Here is a 19,716-nt window from a genome sequence, read left to right on the forward strand (position 1 = left end):
TATTCTCTGAAGTGCCATAATCAATGTCCTGCTAACCCCATATTGCTAAATGGGCTATGCTTGCCTTTTTTACCAGTTTTATACCATCTACAGCATGTTTTCCACACATGCACCTCTGTTCATCAAACAGAACTTATTGTTAATCCTGCCCACTACTAGAGGACATACAAGAGGATAAGGAAAGAATAACCTTAGTCCTCTACTGAAGAAACTACATTTAAAATACCTAGAAATCTGGAATTCTTTCAGTGCATATGAGAAAATATTGTTCTAGGTAATAAGTATTCTAATCGGCACTTAATTATTTGTGTGTGCATATAAAAATATAAACCCATCGTATGGCTATCTATATACTTATGTGTTACGTACACCTACATACACATTTTACGCACTTGCTTCATCAGCAGAACAGACTACTCATAACGCCATTATGGAAAATATTTGTAACCAATCTTTTCTCCAGATGTGCTCCTTCCATCTTCTTGGCACTGAAGGCTGGAAAACTGTGTCTTGATGTGTTGAGCTTTGTGTGAATAGCAAACCAGAGAATGCAAGGGAAGTTCAACTTCTGATTTAAAAAACAAGTGATGTTCAACTTTTTGTGTATCAAACCTGAATATGTATTACAGAGATAGGACTAGCATTTTTAGTCAATTTTTGATAAACTGAAGTCACACTCAAAAACGGAACATCTACAGAGTCTACTGAAAGTGACAGACTGCACTTTCATTGGAAAACAGACATTTAATTTGTTAAGAAGAAATTAATAATGATAACGTTCTTAGACAACAGCATCTGAGCACACGCTCATTACAGAGTATTTATCCATACCCAAAATTTGGCTCTAAGTCTTAATAGCCCTGCATCTAACTGTAGCTTAACATGGTCTTGAAACAAAACTAGGGTAATGCATGATCCAGAGAATAACTTACATAATCATTGCCTAAATAAAAAAATATTAGATTTTATAACAGGGTTACAGTAAAATGCACCAGGTTTCTGTAGGAAAATACCATTTTTTTTCTTACAGACATTCAAGTAGCCTCTAAGCTCCACCACAACATACAAACACATACCTTTTTGTAGCAGAAGAAAACACAATTACATGTAATTTATAAAAATCACTCGCCACCAAGCTGAAAAGGGAAATGTTTCATGTGCGCAATCACACGAGTGGAAAAATCGTTACTTAATATTCAGGTTACTTACAGATTCGTTGTCCAGCCTGCAAGGTCTCCGCTGTCCATAATAAGGTGATTTCCATCCAGGAGCCCAGGCGGACTACTAGGGAAGGCAGGTGTTGGAGACTGGGAAGAAAGAGAATCCATGCTCCCAGTTGGGGTGTCTTCTCTGGGAGAGCTGTGACTGTCAGCTGGAAAAGACAGCACAAGTCAGAAGGATACTAAAAGAATCTTATCATAAGCCAAAGAAGCTGCTTTGGTCACAATGTCCTGCACTAACTATGAGAAGAAACCTTACAGTCCTACCTTCACAGGATATTTTGGAGAACAAGCAGTTTCTCTGAGCATTTCCCCAAAAGGTACCACTGCACAATTTCCCCCATCATTATCACCAGGCTATCTTCTCAACGCAACATATTCCTGGTCCCCTTTTCAACATGTGCTTTATGTGGATGAAATGCTAGATTTTGGGGGGTTATTTTTAATTAAATTTAATTTAATTCATTTAATTAAATGAATCACTCCAGGTAACAAAACAGTTTAGGCCATACACATTTGTGTGTCTCTCTAAAAAGACAGTCTACAAAAATAATTTAATATTCATTTTAAGAAATTATTGCCCTCAATAATTTCCTAAAATGTGCCATTTTCCTAAAATGTGCCATAAGCACAATCCTATCAAACATGAAACAATGACATTTAGAAAGATCAGGATAAGCAGATCTCTAACAAATATGCAATACCCAAGAATGTTACTTTTATTACTCTCTTTTAATGGTTTTACTTTTGACAGAATTCTGGTCTACTATTTGTTTTCATAGGCTACTCTTAGAATATCACTCAGGAGGCAACAGATTTAGATACGATTACTTAAAAAAAATATTAAAGGAACACCATTCGTATCCCATGGACAGTAAGAAAAAGTTACCAAGGTGTCACAGCACTCACTGCAAACCATGCTGACACATCTACCCAAGTATCACATTCTTCACTGAAAAACTAACCTTCACCCACATACCGTTTCCTTTATTTTTTATTTAAACATCACCTGTACATTTTATAAATTCTAAAGGAGGTATATGAAATGAGGACAATTGCAAACATTGAAGTGTCCAGCACAGCTAAGACCACAGTCTCAATTAGGTAAGTAATAAGGGTCATTTCAAGCCACCCTTTACAATGCTCCCTGCATCTTTTCCTTTCCTCTCTCGTCTGTCCATCCTACTTCCACTAGCACTCGTGAGGATGGCCCACAGCCCTGCTAAATAACCACATCACAAAAGTCCCTCCAGGGTGGATTAGGTACCACCAACCCTACCATCTTGGTAAAAGAGTTCTGCTCCTTCAGAGCCAAAAGCTTTGGGTTAAAAATGAACAACCAAGTTCTTACACAGCATTGCAATAATATGATCAAAAGCTGTTAAAATATTGTGCTTGCTTGACAAGCTGTATCTCCTATATATGTCTCCTACACAAGACGAAGTCCTGTACAATATTACTAATTCTAAATGAATTACCATCTGCAAACAACTGAGCTTAATTCTGTTCCACCGAACTAAGCGGTACTGTTGTGATGATTTCTTTCATTTATTACTTTTTCTTATTTGATTAAAAATGCAACAACAATGAAACATGGACAATGAAAAGCCACCTTGACTGGACAAAATCCTTCTCACAACTTGATTGCTGCCTCAACTAGTTCAATTCCTTCTGCTTCAAAAGCAGAAAGCTAACGCAGCACTCACCAGCTTCCCTAGCCATCTTGTCCTCACCTGCTCCCATAGAACTCTCAGAGAGCAACTTCCCTAGAGAGTAAAATGACATACAACTGAAAACACCGAAATGATAAAAAGTGATCATCTGGAAATTTCTCCCTAAAGCAGCTGCTAATTTAAGGATCTAAATTAGCCTCTAGTAACAAAGCATGATAAGCTCTGAGGAGGAGAACGTTAACCTGGGAAAGTGAGTCACTTGCACTGCAGCCCAATCCTGCTCACCTCACACCTCCCCACTGCACCCAGGCCACGATGCTGCTGCTCACATTTACATGACATGACATGAGAACTGTAGGAGTGCCAAGTAAAAACTAATTAATTACATCTCATTTGCAGACATATGTGTCACAGCCATAAACATCTCTGAAATTAGACAGTAATACTGCAATTTTACTTTATAAAGTAACCAAATTCTATAAGACTAACTAGAATCATAGAATAAATAGATTTAAAACCTTTTAATTCATCACAGTTTCTTTTCAAAGTAGTAGTGTTAGTGCAAGCCAGATTAGCAAACTACATACCACCCTATTAGAAGGCCACATTTACTTCAACCATTCACTTAACATTACTAAAACAGCAGCAAAAAAAAGAATATTAATCTGTTCTTTAATATTATGAATACGACCAACTCACTGTACAGAAAGCAGAGTTTCTTCTGTTGAATCGTTTCTCAGAGCACATAGCAAAAGGAAAAAAAAAATACTAAAGACTTCAGTCAGGCACAGTAGAGTATACGTTAGAGACTGCAGTATACAGGCAATTGCATTTGACATTATCAGTAATGAAACCGTGCGTTTAATCTTTCCTCAAATTTTACTTCTTCCTTCCCTTCCTTCCTGAGCTGGCGTTTTCTCACGGTCAATACTGCATTGCACTCTCAAGAATAAGATTGGGTTTTGAACACTAAAACCAAATCAGGTATTTAAACAGGAAAACACCTGCTAAATTCTATGGGATTAAGTGAACACCCTCTGAAAACACGTTCAAAAGATACTTTAAATTTCTGATGTTTTCAATTACCTGCTTTTGTAAAGTAGAACAATACCTTTATTCAGGAATAGGCAATTCTGTATAAGTGCAAAACCAGATGACTAATCATCATCTAGCACATTTTCATGATTAAAACCAATATATGCTCAAAACCTAAGTCTTGAAATATAGTGTCATCGCTGTAATTTCAACAGCACAAAGATTTCAACCCATATGTCAGTGACAAAAAGTTCTGCTAACTTTGAAACTATAGTAACTCCTGTACATGGCTGTCCTGGGTTCAGCTATAGCAGTCATTTTTCTCCTTCTTGGTAGCTGGTGCAGTGCTGTGTTTTCAACTTTAGCCTGAGAAAAACCCAGGAGTGGGGGGGGAGAAGGTGGGGGAATGAGCGAGCGGCTACGTGGTTCTGAATTACCGGCTGAGCCTATAGAACTGTATCTAGTTATCTCTCTATTACGCTTAATAATCTGCTTTTCATTATTGCCAGTCTCATGGTGGGCCAAACTTCATCTTCCAAAGAGTCTTTGTCTGAAGACATAAGCAAATGATATCAATTGGCTACTAATTAACATACTCCCTGATTAATGTATGTACCTTTGCTTTGTTAGGCTTTATTTTCAGGCATGACCTATGTAGCATGAATTGCTAATAATTCTAGTATATTTAGTATCTGGGGTTTGTGCTGTATGAAGGTATGTAAACAATCTCCTTTATAAGTTTACCACTAAATCTCTTACTGAAGGGATTTTGCACTTTTGGAATCATGCACCTGTTTTATAAACCTGTTAAAATTTCCCAGAGTTCTTTCTGAAGAGCATACATCGGATCTGAATTTATGACTTATTGTTGTGGTCCACAAGTGCCACACTGAGCACTGATCCCACCACTTACTCCTACTCATCAATCCCCTGTTTGTATACCCAAGGCTGGCACTTTTTTGCCATGGCTTTAAATTAAGAGTTTATGATGAGCTGATTGCCCACTGTGACTTTCTCACTTAGAGTCACTGTTTCTAAGGATGTAGTCCTCCATTCTGTAGCTATAGACTACATTTTTCCTCCAAAATCTGTAGATTTATTTCTCAATACAACCAAGCTTATTTTGTTTGGGTGCAGCTTAGCACATGACCACAACTCCTACATGACTGCCACTGCCATTATTTGCAATTCCTCTTAACTTTCTCCTATATGTAAACATACCATCATATTTACCTTTCTATATACTTACTGCTGCTACATTAGCATTCCTTCAGTTTCTTCAAACTTTTTCAGCATAGTACAAAATGCTTTAAAAAATTAATACTGCCAAGCCATACAAACCCATGAGTAGAGAAACCTTTCAGGACATGTTAGATGGTTTCACATTATTCAAAACATTTAACTTTCAACAGGCCTACCTATGAAGATCTCTGCTTATTCCTGCTGATTATAAATCCATCATCAATTTTCACAGCTAAATTCTTTCTAAAAATTCTTCAAAACTTGTAAATTGACTACTAGCTATTTTCACTCCACAACCCCCCGCCCTGTCCCCCCTTTTCCTATATTTTGCTTTGTGGAGGCAGTGAAGATCCTAAACTGCTGGAGATTAAAAGTTCTTTAAAGATTTAACATGGTTTGCTTGTTAAAGAGTGTTAAGGACATTGCTGGAATTGAATCAGCTTCGTGGTTTTCAATTTTACCTCAGACTTCAGGGGCTCCCTAATATTGATAGTCTAATATTTTTACTGTTTCTCTCACCCCTCTTTACCTCCAGCATTGTTCTCCAGTGAGCAGCACTGTCAGGCTTCCCACTTCTATGAAAAGAGTGACTGCCACATTGGACTGACAGGTCCTTTCAAAGAGAAGCTTCAGAAACTTCCTATTCTTCTCTACCACTTGAATTCTAATGAGCTCTTACACTATAAAATAGGGAAGACGTGACTTCTTTTAAAGCTCATTTACAGCATTTTTTGAGCACACGGTTTGGTGTTCATGGTGCCTTCATTTTCTCTCCCTAAAAATGTCAATCCCCCTTCTTTTTCTGTCCCATCAACAGTCTTATCTTTGGGTGCCAAAGAGTGCCAGAACAGATGAAGGACATGAGGGTTCTTGATGTAAAAGCAGTAAGTCTGTATGACGTCTCATGAATGTTTGTCAACACTCCAACCATCAACTTTTCACCTTCTTTTCCTTATGTTGTGGGAAGCCTCTGAGTGCCTTCAGCATTCAGCTTGGCCACCTTTCTAGAGTTGCAACCAAGCTGCTTCGATGATTTATCTCCTCATCCTACGCAAACAGGTGTAAGATCCAATTTTACTCCAAACAGGGTTAAAACTTGTTTCACATTCTCACCACCTTTTGCATGCTATTTAAATTTTTTGACTGCTCAGATCCTTTTAAACTGTCATCTAAATTATCTTCTTGTTTCACTGATCTAATCACAACACTCATCCAAGCCTTAGAGCTTTCACTGTGCCTCTGCGACAAATACCCTGTGCTTTGCCTTTACGGCTGTTCACAGTTCAGAACAGCCCCATCTAGAAAATAAGACAGCTTAGGTTGATGCTAACCATTTACTGGTTGTGTCTAGCTGGTACTACTCACCATTCAGTTTCTAACCCAGACATCCTCCCCTCCTTCTCTAAATCCCTGCCTTGTATCACCCCTTCTCATAATGAAAAATCCCCACAGGGTAAGAAGGAACCTATACGGACTAAGACTTACCTCATCTAGCTTCTCTGTAGCAAATATGTAACCCTCTATTCCTTCTCCCTTTTATCTAGATGAGCCTCAGATAGTAAAGGCTCTCAGACCTTCCATACCAGAAATCTGAACTCAGCTTCCACTTAACTGAGCATGACATGCCTCCAAGTTGTCTTCTTTTCTCCTTTCCCATCTGGCTAGTCTAAGAATACTTTTTTTTTGGCATCCAAAGTTGAAAAAACTGAAAAACTTTGGCAGAGCCAATAATCAGATCCTAACTTTACTCCAAGAATTCTAAATAAGAAAAAAACATTTGTAATAAAAACTACGAAAACTAGAGAGCTAACACTATCAGTTGCTTGAGTAACAAAGTTTTCTTCCAACTTCATCTTATGTAAACTAAAGAATTACATATTTCACTACTAAATGAAAGATTAATCTTCAACATTACAACCAATGCCTATAGTTTAAGGGTAGCCAGAAGATGAAAACAGTTTAAAGTGAGTATTTCTGGAGTAAATGAGGAATATATAAGAGTTTCTACTGAGATACACAGAACGGGCAGAAGAGAACTGCCAAATATGTTTTAAGTGCTCATCAGATACGCAAATCATGGCAAAAAAAGAGAATAAAAGACATGTCGTATTCCACTTTGATGCAATCACACAGGTCTAGTTGTAGACAAGGGGTGATGGGGAGGATTGCTGAGCAGAGTAAATTAAAGATGCTGCAAAATCCCTATTAGCACCTTCAAGTCTGATATTTTCTGCATCACAAGACAGGGAAGCAGCAGCTGCACTGCTGCGCAGCCACCCATCCTCCCCTGTCAGCATCCCGCTCTGAGATAACAAACATTCATTCACCATAAATAGCTAACTTCCCATAATAATACAGAAGTTCAACCAAGTAGAAAGTAGCTTTGCTCTTACGTTCATCTGTGGATATGTACTATGTTTTCATTTTAATAGGAATCTCATAAATCAGGGAGAGGAAAGAAATATGAGTATCAAATATCCTCTGCCAAGTGAGAACTTAGTTTTGCATGCTAGAGCTTCAGCATCCACAGAAAATAGACATGAAAAACAAAAAACGATAAGTTGTCTCACACAGTTAATAAAACTTGAAGTGATCCCGTGATATGAAGTACCAATCACTCTGGAAAGGATTCACCCATTCCTGCAAAGCTAAAGGTAATTCTAGTGGGGAGAGGTTTATGTGATAGCCAGAGTGACCAGAGGACTCTGCAGTCAAGAACAGCCTTTTCTAGATGGAGAGCTGCATCCTTTGTTCACTATTTGCAGTACAGATCATCCTGCAGTAATCACGCCAAGCACCAGGTGAACTCAGATCTACTTCTACTTCTTCACATTTTTATAGTTTTCTGAATTAATGAAATCAAGTCATCTGTTTCTAAGTAAATTAAGAAACTGTGTTTATCACACCACTGAAACTCGTCAACGGAATTGTTCATTGCTCACCTCTAGACTACAGAAATCCTGCTATTTAAACATGTAAGATTCCAAACTAAGATGAAATCACATAAAAACAAGCTAATAATGATCTATTATTCGGTTAAAAATAATCATAGAGAATGCTAAAACTAAACAAGAGAGTTATTTCACTGTTCCCGAATACTGCGTATTTGGAGGTCAGATTCCTGTAAACACTCAGAAAAACAGCTTTGCATTTCATTACCAAAAAGTATCCATTATCCTCATTGTGTAGCAAATCCTATACACTGCAGTACTGCCTTAGTATGCAGATAGTTCTTACATAAATTGAGACATCATAGACTTATACACCCTAAAAGTAATAGAGCTTTCATGAAGCAAATGGACAGCAGACAACCCACATACCCATCAGTTTCATGTTGTCTTTCAAAACACACAGAGTAAGAATTAGATCTCTATGCCAGCTATTTTTTTCTCTCAGACAAAATAATTAACACAACTATTACCGTTGACTACAGTTTTTTTCCTAGATAAAGGCCAACTTTGATATATTTTTCAAATGTGTGCATGTACGAGCATGCGTACCTTAGGCACAAAGTAGATTTCCTGCAGAAAGATTGTTTTTCCCGACTCCATAATGATTCAGATACGTCAGGAAAGGGAGGAAGCTGCACCAGACAGAATTTGCCTCAAGACTGGCTGATGCAACTCAAGAATTGTAGCCAGAAAGTGGGCGTCTGAGTTGGGGCTAGGAAAGGGAAAGAAATGTGCTCATCTGCAAGTTACTTACGGGCAAGTGGGGCTTTGGGACCTTGTTCCTGCCCTCCTCCTTTTTGATACTTTTTTGTTTATTTCTAAACCTCAAAGTTCAATTTTAAACAAACCTGTTTCTAGACATACACTTAACCTGTAATAGCAAGCAATTATTTCAATAATTATCTCCTTTGCTGCAGGTCCTCTCTCAAAATTCAGGAGAAATATTGCTTGGATTACTTCTTTATGTCAAAAAAATCCCAAAAAGACACAGAATTGCAGGTAAGCCTTTTGCTGAGCAAGCTAAATCTAAAATGAGTAAAGAATTCCAATTTATTCCTCAAACTGTGGAAAAACAGTTTGAGATGGAGTCATGGATACAAGGTTGGGGTGTTAATTTATATCACATAATTAAATTTTGAAACACAACAGAAATAAGATTACAGGCATGCAGACAGGTTCCTCTTTTGATTTGTGTATACTATGGTAACAAGAGCAGTATCTAAACTCAAAGATTACTCAATTTTTTACCAGAGCTTGCTTGGCAGGAAACCACACACAACCTCCAGCCTTACCAGGCTGGCCAGATGCCACACATTAAATTTACGTCTGAAAAATGCAATAATGAACTGAAGCTACTTCCTGAAAACTCTGATAAATTATAAACCAAATAGATTTTCCCACAGCTTTCATAATTTTTTGGTAGCACTAAGTGTTTTGGGTTTCCGTAAGTCCAGGTAACATTTGCCTATGGTCCAGACCTGTATTGAAACCCACCAAGAGAACAGCTCTAGTCTAATCAATGAAAATGAGAACTGAAGAAAACCAAAGCAGATCAAAAAGGGCTATAATGCTATAATCAGGGCTAGAAGTTCTCCAATTCAGCAGCACTTCTTAAATGGCATCAAAAACTCCAAAGTCCATGAAAATACTCTTCCACGCTTTCTTTTCTGTTGTGTTGGTAATTCAGCCACTGAACAGCTGGAAAATGTCTCTGTAAGGGTCTTTTACCCCCAAAAGGTAGGGTGTTCAAAAACTCTTTTCTTGAGCTGTCAAACAGATATAATATCATGCTGCTGTCTCCTTTTCTCTTTCTATGTAGCTTACTTCACTTGCAATAACTTCCCATGGCTCATTAAAAGAAGCTTCTTGCACGTAATTCCATAACCCATGGTAGTACTTGGCTAATGACAAAGACTAACTCCTCTCACATTGTGTATGTGACAGATCTCTCCTAAGAAAGCCACTCTGAAACATTTTTAGTATGCTGCTGACACTTGGCTGTGCCTCTTTCCTCATTCTCTTCGCTTCTTTCCTTTTGTCGTAATAGTCACTTCAACGGAGGGATGGATGAAGCAGGATGCCTATGGCTTATCAAAAAGATGACTGAAAACAAGCTAAGAAGCCCTTAAGGAAGTTTTACCAGCTGTTTTAGCTGAACAGCCAGGTAACACATTTGTTGAGCTGATGATTAGGAAGACAAATTTTGCTACCTCCATGTAGTTAAGTCAACATTTTCTTCCATGCCTAGATTGTTCTACCACTACCTATGCCTCCGATACTCCCAATCCAGGGTTAGATGTCTGCAAGTGCAATTTTTTATTTTTTTAGTTTATTTTACACACCTGGTGAAGGCTCAGGATTGGACTCAGCTGCACTGTGGAAGGAAGGCTGTGGAGCTGGATCAAGGAGGCTGTGTAGCACATGGGCAGCATCAAGCAGTGTTAATGGCCAAGTAGACAGAAGAAGTGAACACACTCATCCTCAGTGAATTTATACCCATTACAAAACAACAGAAATCCACTTGCTCAGTGCAATAACCAAACTTGCCAGGCATCAAGCATCTTGCTTGCAGATGCCAACTAATATGGTCTCTGAGGCTAATTCGCTTTGTCCCAGTTAAATAGTCTTAGATGAGACTGCAATCCTAGCCAAGCAGTCCCACCACTATTACCTCTCCATGATATCCCCTAAGTACTTCTTCAATCTCCTATTGGTTCAGCATGTTAGAAGTACAGCTGTGAAGGAAGGAAAGGAATGTAATTCACCTTGCACTAAACACAACTTTCAAAAGAAGAAAACAGAAATAAAAGGGAAAAAGAGAAATAGGACAAAGACCTCCAGAAGCTAATGGAAGAACAAGAACATGGGGGTTTTTTTCTGACTGAATAAAAACACCAAAAGAGCAGGAGCAAAACAGGAAAAGAAATCATATTTTCTAACTTGCATATCAGCATTTCAGAAAGTTCACCACCTCCCCCTCCAAGATCTTCTCTCCTATCCTTGTCACCAGTGAAGAGAAGCAAGAGCACGCCATGTGAGGAAACACCTCATTCAGCAAAATGCACACTCTCATCCATAGAAAACTGACTAAAGAGCTGAACAGTTTCGAGGCTTCATTCTACTTATACTCTCATATGCTGGGTGAGAGCATTTACTTTCAACCAACAGATGTTGGCCAGAGCACAGCTGGCATATAGCAAAGATGTGTTGGTGACTTCCATGCCTGGGATTAATGACTTTTAGCATGCCAAATTGGCCTTCTTACAGTAATATGTGCCCTTGCATGTCTGTCTGCAGAAGGTAGAGAATTAAAGAGATGAAGGATTATTCCAGGAGATCAGAGATTTTTAATAATGTCTGGCCTCAAGGAAAGACTGACCCTTTCTCCTGAACTGCCCATTCCTTCTTTAAATTCAGATTTTAGTTTTAGGGCTATTCAAGTTCCCTTTCCCTACACCTCTAACTCTGTTGTGTGCACATGTGGATGTGTTTACACTGAACATTTCTACAGCCTCTGGATTTCATGTACTGAAAGTGGACAAGCACTGGCGGTGACAAGAAGACAACTCTCCCACCAACCATGAAGATTTGAAACACATCATTTGAAAAGAAGTTAACAGATGTTTACTATGAGAGTTAAATCTGATTTCAGATAACTGTGCAGCAAGTAGGCTGTAGCAAGTAGATTACTCACAGGTGTAACAGTGGCCAGACAATGCACAGCGTGTATGCAAAGCATGGCCCAAAATTATTACATATGTCCAAGAAAATAAGTACCCTCTATGGACTCAAAGCTTTCCAAGCAGAAGTTGATGATCTGATAGAAAACTGGGACTCTACACATACCCACTATTATCTAAGAAAAAGCTTCACCTTCGCTGGCAGTAACTTAGAAAGGCTTACTTTGCATAGCACTCATCCTACTCAGGGCCACCAGGTGGAAAAAGCTGTGATAGATTACACAGAATTACAGGAACCATTCTTGCAGCAGGATGAAATACAAACTATCTTAAATTCTACATGGTAAACAGCAATCATCCTGATCTTCCCCTCATAACTAATATTGGTGCACCTATTTTGTAACAGCATAGCCGTGTGTTCTGCTCAGCTGTTAACAACAGCTTTGTAAGCAAGTGTTGCAAAGCCCTTATGGCTTTTTGATATGCCTATGTAGCTGCTTTTCTTTCCATTTCCCCTACTATGTGTGCCAGGTTACAGAAACACTTCCAAGCAGCAGATTCAGAAATAGAAAGAGTTCAAGGCCAGGTTTCACACCTGCAACCTTGCAGCTCTGGGCTGTTCCAGCTCTGAAGACCAGTCTCCTCATTATAAATCCAAGGCTTCCTCTAACATCCAGGTTTTATGTTCAGTAATTCCAAATGAAGTTTATGGGTTTTTTACTTACTTGTTTGGGGCAGGAAGGGATGAGAGGAGGAGGGAGAGGGAATACAGCAGCAGCAGCAGCAAGCTATCGCAAACACCCCATATGCCTCCTGAGTTCCAGAGGCAGCGAGGGGCAATAGGAGACAAACACCTTAAAAACAAAACAAGCCCCCACATAATACTAGTATGCTATGTCCACGTAGGTACCAATGGGAATATTGACACCTAGGGGGTATTCAGATAGAAAAAGGCATCGGCAAGCACTGTGCCTTTAGAAGCATATTTTGGTTGCTTTAGAAAACAAGGTTGTTCTGTAGTTGGACAAATCACCACGCAAGACCCATTTCCTGATTCCAGGTATGATTTATGCAACTCACGGTGACTCTCTGTTCATCTTGGATGAACTGCACTATACTGCCTACCTTATACAGGACTTTTCTTGCCTCAGTTGCTCTAGTAGCCCTGCAAAATAGTTTAATAATCTCCAAGTGTCAGGCACAGAAAAAGATTAAACAAAACAAACCAAAAAACTATTAATTTTGCTCCAAGACAAGGAAACTATATAAAAAATGAAATAAAGTTGAGAGGGAATAAAACTGTACCTCTGCATTGCCCTCTAGAAGAAATATAAACAGAGCTCTCTTCCGATATATACTGACTGTCCAAATGGAAAATAAAGACCCAATGACATTTTTAGAAAAACAGGATAAACAACTCCCTGTCCTAGCTAATATTATTCTCTCCCTGCACAGGGAGACAGAGAGAGAATGCAAAGTCGTTTGTACGTAGCTAAGACTGTAAGCCACAGGAGTTTCTGTATTGGTCCTTAATTAACTCTAAAATTAATTTGGGGGGGGGGGAGGGAGAGCTATTTCCAGAAAAATATTAAAAAAACCCACCAAAACAAAAAACACCAAAAACAAAAAAAAACAAAACCCAAACAAATCCCATGTCTTCATTTTAGAAGGCAGGAAAACTCTGGAAATGATCCTAATGAAAATCTCAGACAAAACTGCATTTTGCTGAAAGAAGAACTTCAGGTTTAGGCCACGTATGAAAGTAGCTCAGAAGTTCCTCATTAAGTTTAGTTTTACTTGAGCCACTGAGATGTCAAAAAAACTTCAGAGTGAAAATTTAGTAACTGGTTTACCACAGAGGAAAGAAGTTGAAAGAAAAGCAGACTGTATCATCTGTGACTGAAGTTTGTCTTTCAGGAAATGAAGATCCTTACGGTAGTAAATAGAATACTTGAATTGTTTGCAAATAGGTTTAATCATCTAATTGCCATGTAGAAGGAAAATCTATGCGCCATCAGAATTCAGCACAGCTAATTACTAGAAGGCAAAATAAAGATTTTTATCAAACATAGTGTGTGTTCTTCAGCTATTATATCTATCAATATTTATGTCACTTACAGCCCCCTTCCTGGGTGGTTGCTGCATACATTTTGTGTGCAGTCAAGAAGCTTCCTGACTGCAAACGTGCTTTTAAAAAGAAAAGCTGGCCCGAACCCTGCATTTCCAATTCAAGCAGTGATTCCGAAGCCTGTTAACTCCCTGGAGCAGCTGATAGTTAAAGACTTGTTTCCGCTTTTCTAACAATTTCCTGGTTTGCATAACAATCCTAAAAGAAACACGCTCAAGAAGTTTTCCAGCACAGAGAGATTTTTGTCTTCAATATACTTCTAGTTTCAAGGCATAGAATATTTATATATGATTACAATAACTTTAGAGATATATTTGTCTACAAATATATTTACATATAAATATGTGTCAGCTACTTGGTTTAAAACAAGATTATGATAATTTTGCCATATCCAGGAAATACAAAACACTGGCTTATGCCTGGTGCTTAACTCATGCCATTGTGAATAAAGAGGGGGGAGGGAAGGGATTTAATGTTTAATTTCCTGTTAAAAACACACACAGGATAAAATCTTCCAAAGAGCAGTTATAAAACATGCATTTGTTAGCCAAGAAACTAGGTAAATATGGAACGAAGCCCAGGCTCACTTTTATTCCTTCGCCCCCCCTCCAAAGAACAAAGTAACTGGAGGCCATGGTGCATATTTGGAGGCACTGAACTCTATTTAGTGACTAGTTAATTAATCAGCCTGCCTGACTTACGCACCCTGTATCCATTGGGGTAGTTCCTCAGATGATGCAATGACGCAGTTGAGCTCATGGTACTGTATTGCCATGTATACTGCACACGTGCCAAACAACCGTTGCTCCAATTACTACCTACCTACCTTACTGACACAACTACCTGGCTAAACACCATTAAAATAAGCATTAGCATGTAGTCAGGACCTATCAACAGCCAGTTTCTAGCAACAACAGATTGAGAATACCACTACATTCAGTAGCAGCTGGAGACACTACAAAGTACGGTTTTTTAGAAGTTACAAGGGGAAATACTATTGTCAGATCCCACCAAAACTCAGTGCCATCCATCCTGGAACTGGGACTTTACCTGCAGCAATTCAGCCTTCATCACAGTTCTACCTTGCATAAGGATGTATTATTATGCATAAGGATGTTATTCTGCAACTCATCACTAGAACTCCCAGACAAGCACCATATTTCTCTACAATATGTAAGTTACAGCCTTTAACAATGCCAGTTCTTCTCTTTGTTAAGATGCCCGAATTAGACAAAAATATGGACTGTGTTTAGAAGAAATTGAACATTTGTAACAGTTTTCAATAGTGATACTGTATTTTTGGATTTTACAATAAAAATAATCCATCAAATACTTTGCCCTATGTTAGAGTCAAAGTCAGGTCCTCAGTGCATACCCTGCAACACGGAATTGGAGAAGTTGTGGTATTTCTTGTGACCTTCTGGGATTCGCATTCCAAATTAGATGTAAAAAGCTCTGTGAGTGGCTTCACTTTTGTTTTGTTTTTCAAATGAGGATAAATTCATTATTGCAGGTATAGCTCAAGAGCTTTCGTAGCTTTTGGAAGCATATTATTCAAATTAACACAGCTTAAGCTTTTTAAGTACATGAACCTTAAACACCTTCTAGTCAAGGCATTTAGCTTCATATTTGATGCAAGAAAGGCACAGAGATTATGTATCTCTCCGGTGAATTAAATCTGATGGCAGGCATGCTGATTTTTTTGCAGACTCTTTGTAAAATTGGCTTTGAGACAATAAACATTCCTGAGTTTATTTCTAAAACTTGCACTTAACAGCTATTGTAGTGTTTGTGCTCTTAAGAAATCAACCGCTATTGACCACTGATTTAATGACAGTTCATCAGTGAATCTCCTACTACTGCATGAGTTCAAAATCTTCCCGTTTATTTTCACTTGCTGGACTTTGTGCCCTGATCCAATATTTCTTCATGTGAAAAGGCAGTTGACTAACAACATTATGAGGGAGGAAAAGGAATAGGGTGGAGAAAATCTAAAACACAAAATGAGCCTTGACTTGCCTTCTCAGTACTCTACGTACCCCCGAGCAGTGAAATTTCAGGAAAACGATTATGTTTCTGGCCAACAGTCAAAATATATAAGATGTTATACACCCTTTGCTTCACTGTATGTTGCTACTGCATGCAAAAGCAAGATTTTTTTTTTTCTTTGCTTCTCAACAGTAAGGCAAGTTTACAAGTATTTACTGCTAGTTACATCAAGATATTAAAGATTCAAGTGAAGTAGTAGTATTCCCTAGTGCAGTGGTGACCTGAGCCTTTAATCCAGATGAATTTGACTGTAGAGTGCATTAGCTCTTCTCATAAAAGATTTGCTTTAATTTTAGTTCTCTCTCCATTTATCTTATGGCTGTGTGATCTTCAGTAGAGGTCAAAGAGATTTCCCCAAAGAAACAGGAGCTGCTGCTTTTTTAGAGGGGAAAAGCATACTTAAGACCTTTCGTCCTACTTTTAAACAAGCTACAGGACAGTTCTCTCTATGCTTTCCTTACTCTGTTGTTCTCCTTGCTTCTTTACATGTTCTGAAGCAATTAAGCATGCATGTGCATGCACACACGCATACAGAAATGAAACATGAAAACACCTATGGAAGGTAGGATACACAGCCCATCTACTGCAAAGACTAAAATTATTAGTAACATCTTACCATCATCCAGCTCAAGACAGAGATTGTAAACAGCCAGAGGCCTCTTAATACGCTGTCCTTGTCTTCTTGATTGCCTTGGTGGGGCATTTGGAGGAGATACTGACATAGAGATTGGCTCAGGAAAAGTGGCATCAGGCAGGGTTTTGAAAATCTGCAATCAAGAACACAAAGGGTGTTAATTATTTATCGTGAAGAGCAACCTGCGTAATGCAACTGTAAACCATTATCAAACAACATTTGTTTTGGATTTCATTCAAAGCGGGCAGGAGCCAAAAATCCATTCCTTCAAGTTTGGGAGTATGTCGTGGGTTTTTAATGAGTGCTTTTAAAATAAATAAATAAATGAATGAATAAAATATGAAAATAAGCAAAAGCACTGTCTACACATTAACCAAGCTGCAAATCAGTTAATCCAAAGATAAAATATTTGCAGCCACGCTTGCCAGCTAGGATGGAGGGGAAGGGGAAAAAGGGGGATACTAACTTCATAAACCAGTAACTGAAAAGCCTTATATAGCTTTAGCTAGGACCTATCATTTTGCCAGAATACCCGTTTTAATTTTCCAAACTTTTGACATAACATCAGCCGTCTTAATTTGAAAGAAAACAAAACCATACTCTTGAAGAGAACAGGAAGAAAATTTTGAAGGGAGGGGTTTTTAGAGAGAGATACCATAGTAACATACCACGTGAGAACTTTTTCAGTTAACTATTGCATATTGAGTCACATTTATATTAAATTATGATGTTCACAAAGATACATATAAAAAGGATTGCATTTCTTGTCACCATTTCATCTTTTGAGTCATGACCATTAGCATACCACCACTTCACACAAAATACCATGTCATTTCTCTCTGGATTAACCAGCAACGCAAATTTGCTCAACCTGATAGCATTTCTACTTTAAGTGTCATATATAAAGGGTACAGTTTAATGATGCTGATTTACTTCTAGAAAATTATCAATATGCTAATATATAATTTAACACAAGCCTTTTCCAAGTGATCATGGCAGATTCACGCGAACAAATTAGCTTAGTATGTACTTCAACAAAGACAAACGAGCAGATAAATACAAACAGCAGCTGAACAAGAAAAGCCCTGTGTCTGTACAGCACCTTACAGCAACACAACACAGTAATATAACAAGATATAATGAAACAGTATAAGGTGTTCTTGTACTCTGCAACTTCACATTGCCATGTATCTGTATAGGAAATATTATAAAGAGGGGACTCGTAATGAATCTTCAAAGAAGAAACTTTTTATGAAGTAGAAATTCATGCAGAAAGTATAAAGAGATGTCACAGATAATGCATTTCTGGATTATTACAGCACATGTCAGGTGTAGCATGAAACTGCAAGCCAGCCAGGCTACTCTAATAGGTGAGAAAAATGCCATAAGCATCCTATGGTAAGGCACTCAACTGAAGACATCACTTTAAAGTATAAGCAACTCCACATGCCATCATATCCTGGACTGTAAACCCTGAATATCAACACATGTATGAATAAGATGACCCAAGAACCCATGCGTACATTGGTTTATAGCTGCTTAATCGTACTGGCAGGTAGAAGACTGAGCTGATACAAAATGATCAGAAACACCATTTTCCATGAAAACTGTGGAAGAATGATCATATTTCCCCAAACTGGGCAGCAGCGAGCCGGAAGCCTATACATGGTGTGCAAAGTAAAGCTCCAGTGGAAATATTACCTTCCTTCCCAAAAAGTGAAATGTTGCTGTGGGGGAGGTTGAATGATGTCATTTGAACTTCCCCATACCAGGGTCAAGAAAACTGGCTCCCACTCCTTCACATGCCTATGAAGGATTATGAGAGAGAACCAAAATAGTGCAAAAAACTCTCTAAAAACAAAATATTTATAAAGAAGAAAGGAAACAGTCCAACCTGGTTCTCCCCAGTACAGACACAGCAGCACTTTCAGACAATGACAAAGCTCTAATTGTGCTCAGAGTCCTAAAGCCATTTCTTAAAACATGATGCAATATATAAAAGTGAAATCTAATGTGCACCTCCATGGCACTTGGCTAATAGTACCACACTGCCCCCTTATGTGTAAATACAAGGCTAGATTGAGCAGTTCTAGGGATAAATATTTGCTTCTGAAAAATTCAGAAGTACCAAAACTTTAAATACCGTATTTTCCATGGACTAAGTGTTGCTTTTGGGCTTTCTGGTAAATAACTCTCTGCCAAGAGGTTTCAGCATGTTGTTTACTATGTCACATTCCACAGCTGTGTTTATTTGTACAGCCTTATCCATGCATCTTCACTGAAATTAATGATGGTGAGAAGAACAAGTATTCCCCAGGAGCTTTCTTCTGTGCAGTCAGGTGGCTTGCACAGGTTGCACTAAAGTTCTTAAGTGTTTTTTTCTTACAAATATTTCAATATACTCTTCTAAAACATAAGAAACTAAGAGAGTCACAAAAGAAAAACACAATCAAGAAAACCACAAAGGCAATCCTTATTCAATGATACCCAGCGCCAGACGGGCACCAGAATAATGAATTAGAGACAGGTATGAATTCAAGCCGATTTTTAATTGCAAGTAGCTGTGATGCAAAAGAGACAATCAATGGTTTGTTCTGGTTTATGGGCGGCAAAAACCTTATACAATAAACAGGAGAAATAACAAGCAAGCAGTGGAGTCACACTTTAAACAGTGGCAGTCCTGCACATGCTAGCTAACTTCGTATCGATACTAGTGGCAGGCAGTCATGAACTGCCCAAATATTTCTCTCCTGCCAGGCCCATCCCCTATTTTACCTGACTCTGCTCTTGACTTCTTGTTATAACAGACTGGTAGAGAAGTTTCCTTTCTGGGATAAGGACAATAAGTAGTATATTGCTTTCCAGGAAGCATGGATCACATCCCAAGAGCTCCTGAGTAGCACAAGGCCATCTGTTCTCCACTGGGAACCAGGGCGAGGGCCCACACAAACTCCACCACCTCACTCCTACAATGCAATGCTACAAGCTGCATTTCCTTGTGCTCACATTTAATATCTGTCTCCACAGAGAAGAAAGGGATTCCTGAAAGACATATTTAGATATGTACTAGAGAATACAACCTCTTGACTATCTGCAAATTTACC

General features: G+C 38.5%; 1 protein-coding gene across 4 annotated transcripts in view; it reads right to left on the minus strand.

The window, feature by feature from the left end:
* ARHGAP10 (Rho GTPase activating protein 10) overlaps positions 1–19,716 on the minus strand; it is a 158,800-nt gene that overhangs the window by 32,601 nt on the left and 106,483 nt on the right. For all 4 annotated transcript variants that reach the window (XM_030491513.2, XM_030491512.2, XM_030491511.2 and 1 more), the window contains exons 19-20: positions 16,595–16,745; positions 1,210–1,372 (exon numbers count right to left, since the gene is read on the minus strand). In XM_030491513.2, coding sequence (XP_030347373.1) covers positions 1,210–1,372; positions 16,595–16,745 — 314 coding nt within the window. The remainder of the gene's footprint in view (positions 1–1,209; positions 1,373–16,594; positions 16,746–19,716) is intronic.

Source organism: Strigops habroptila, chromosome 7 (assembly GCF_004027225.2).
Source record: "Strigops habroptila isolate Jane chromosome 7, bStrHab1.2.pri, whole genome shotgun sequence".
In the NCBI taxonomy this organism is placed as follows: Eukaryota; Metazoa; Chordata; class Aves; order Psittaciformes; family Psittacidae; genus Strigops; species Strigops habroptila.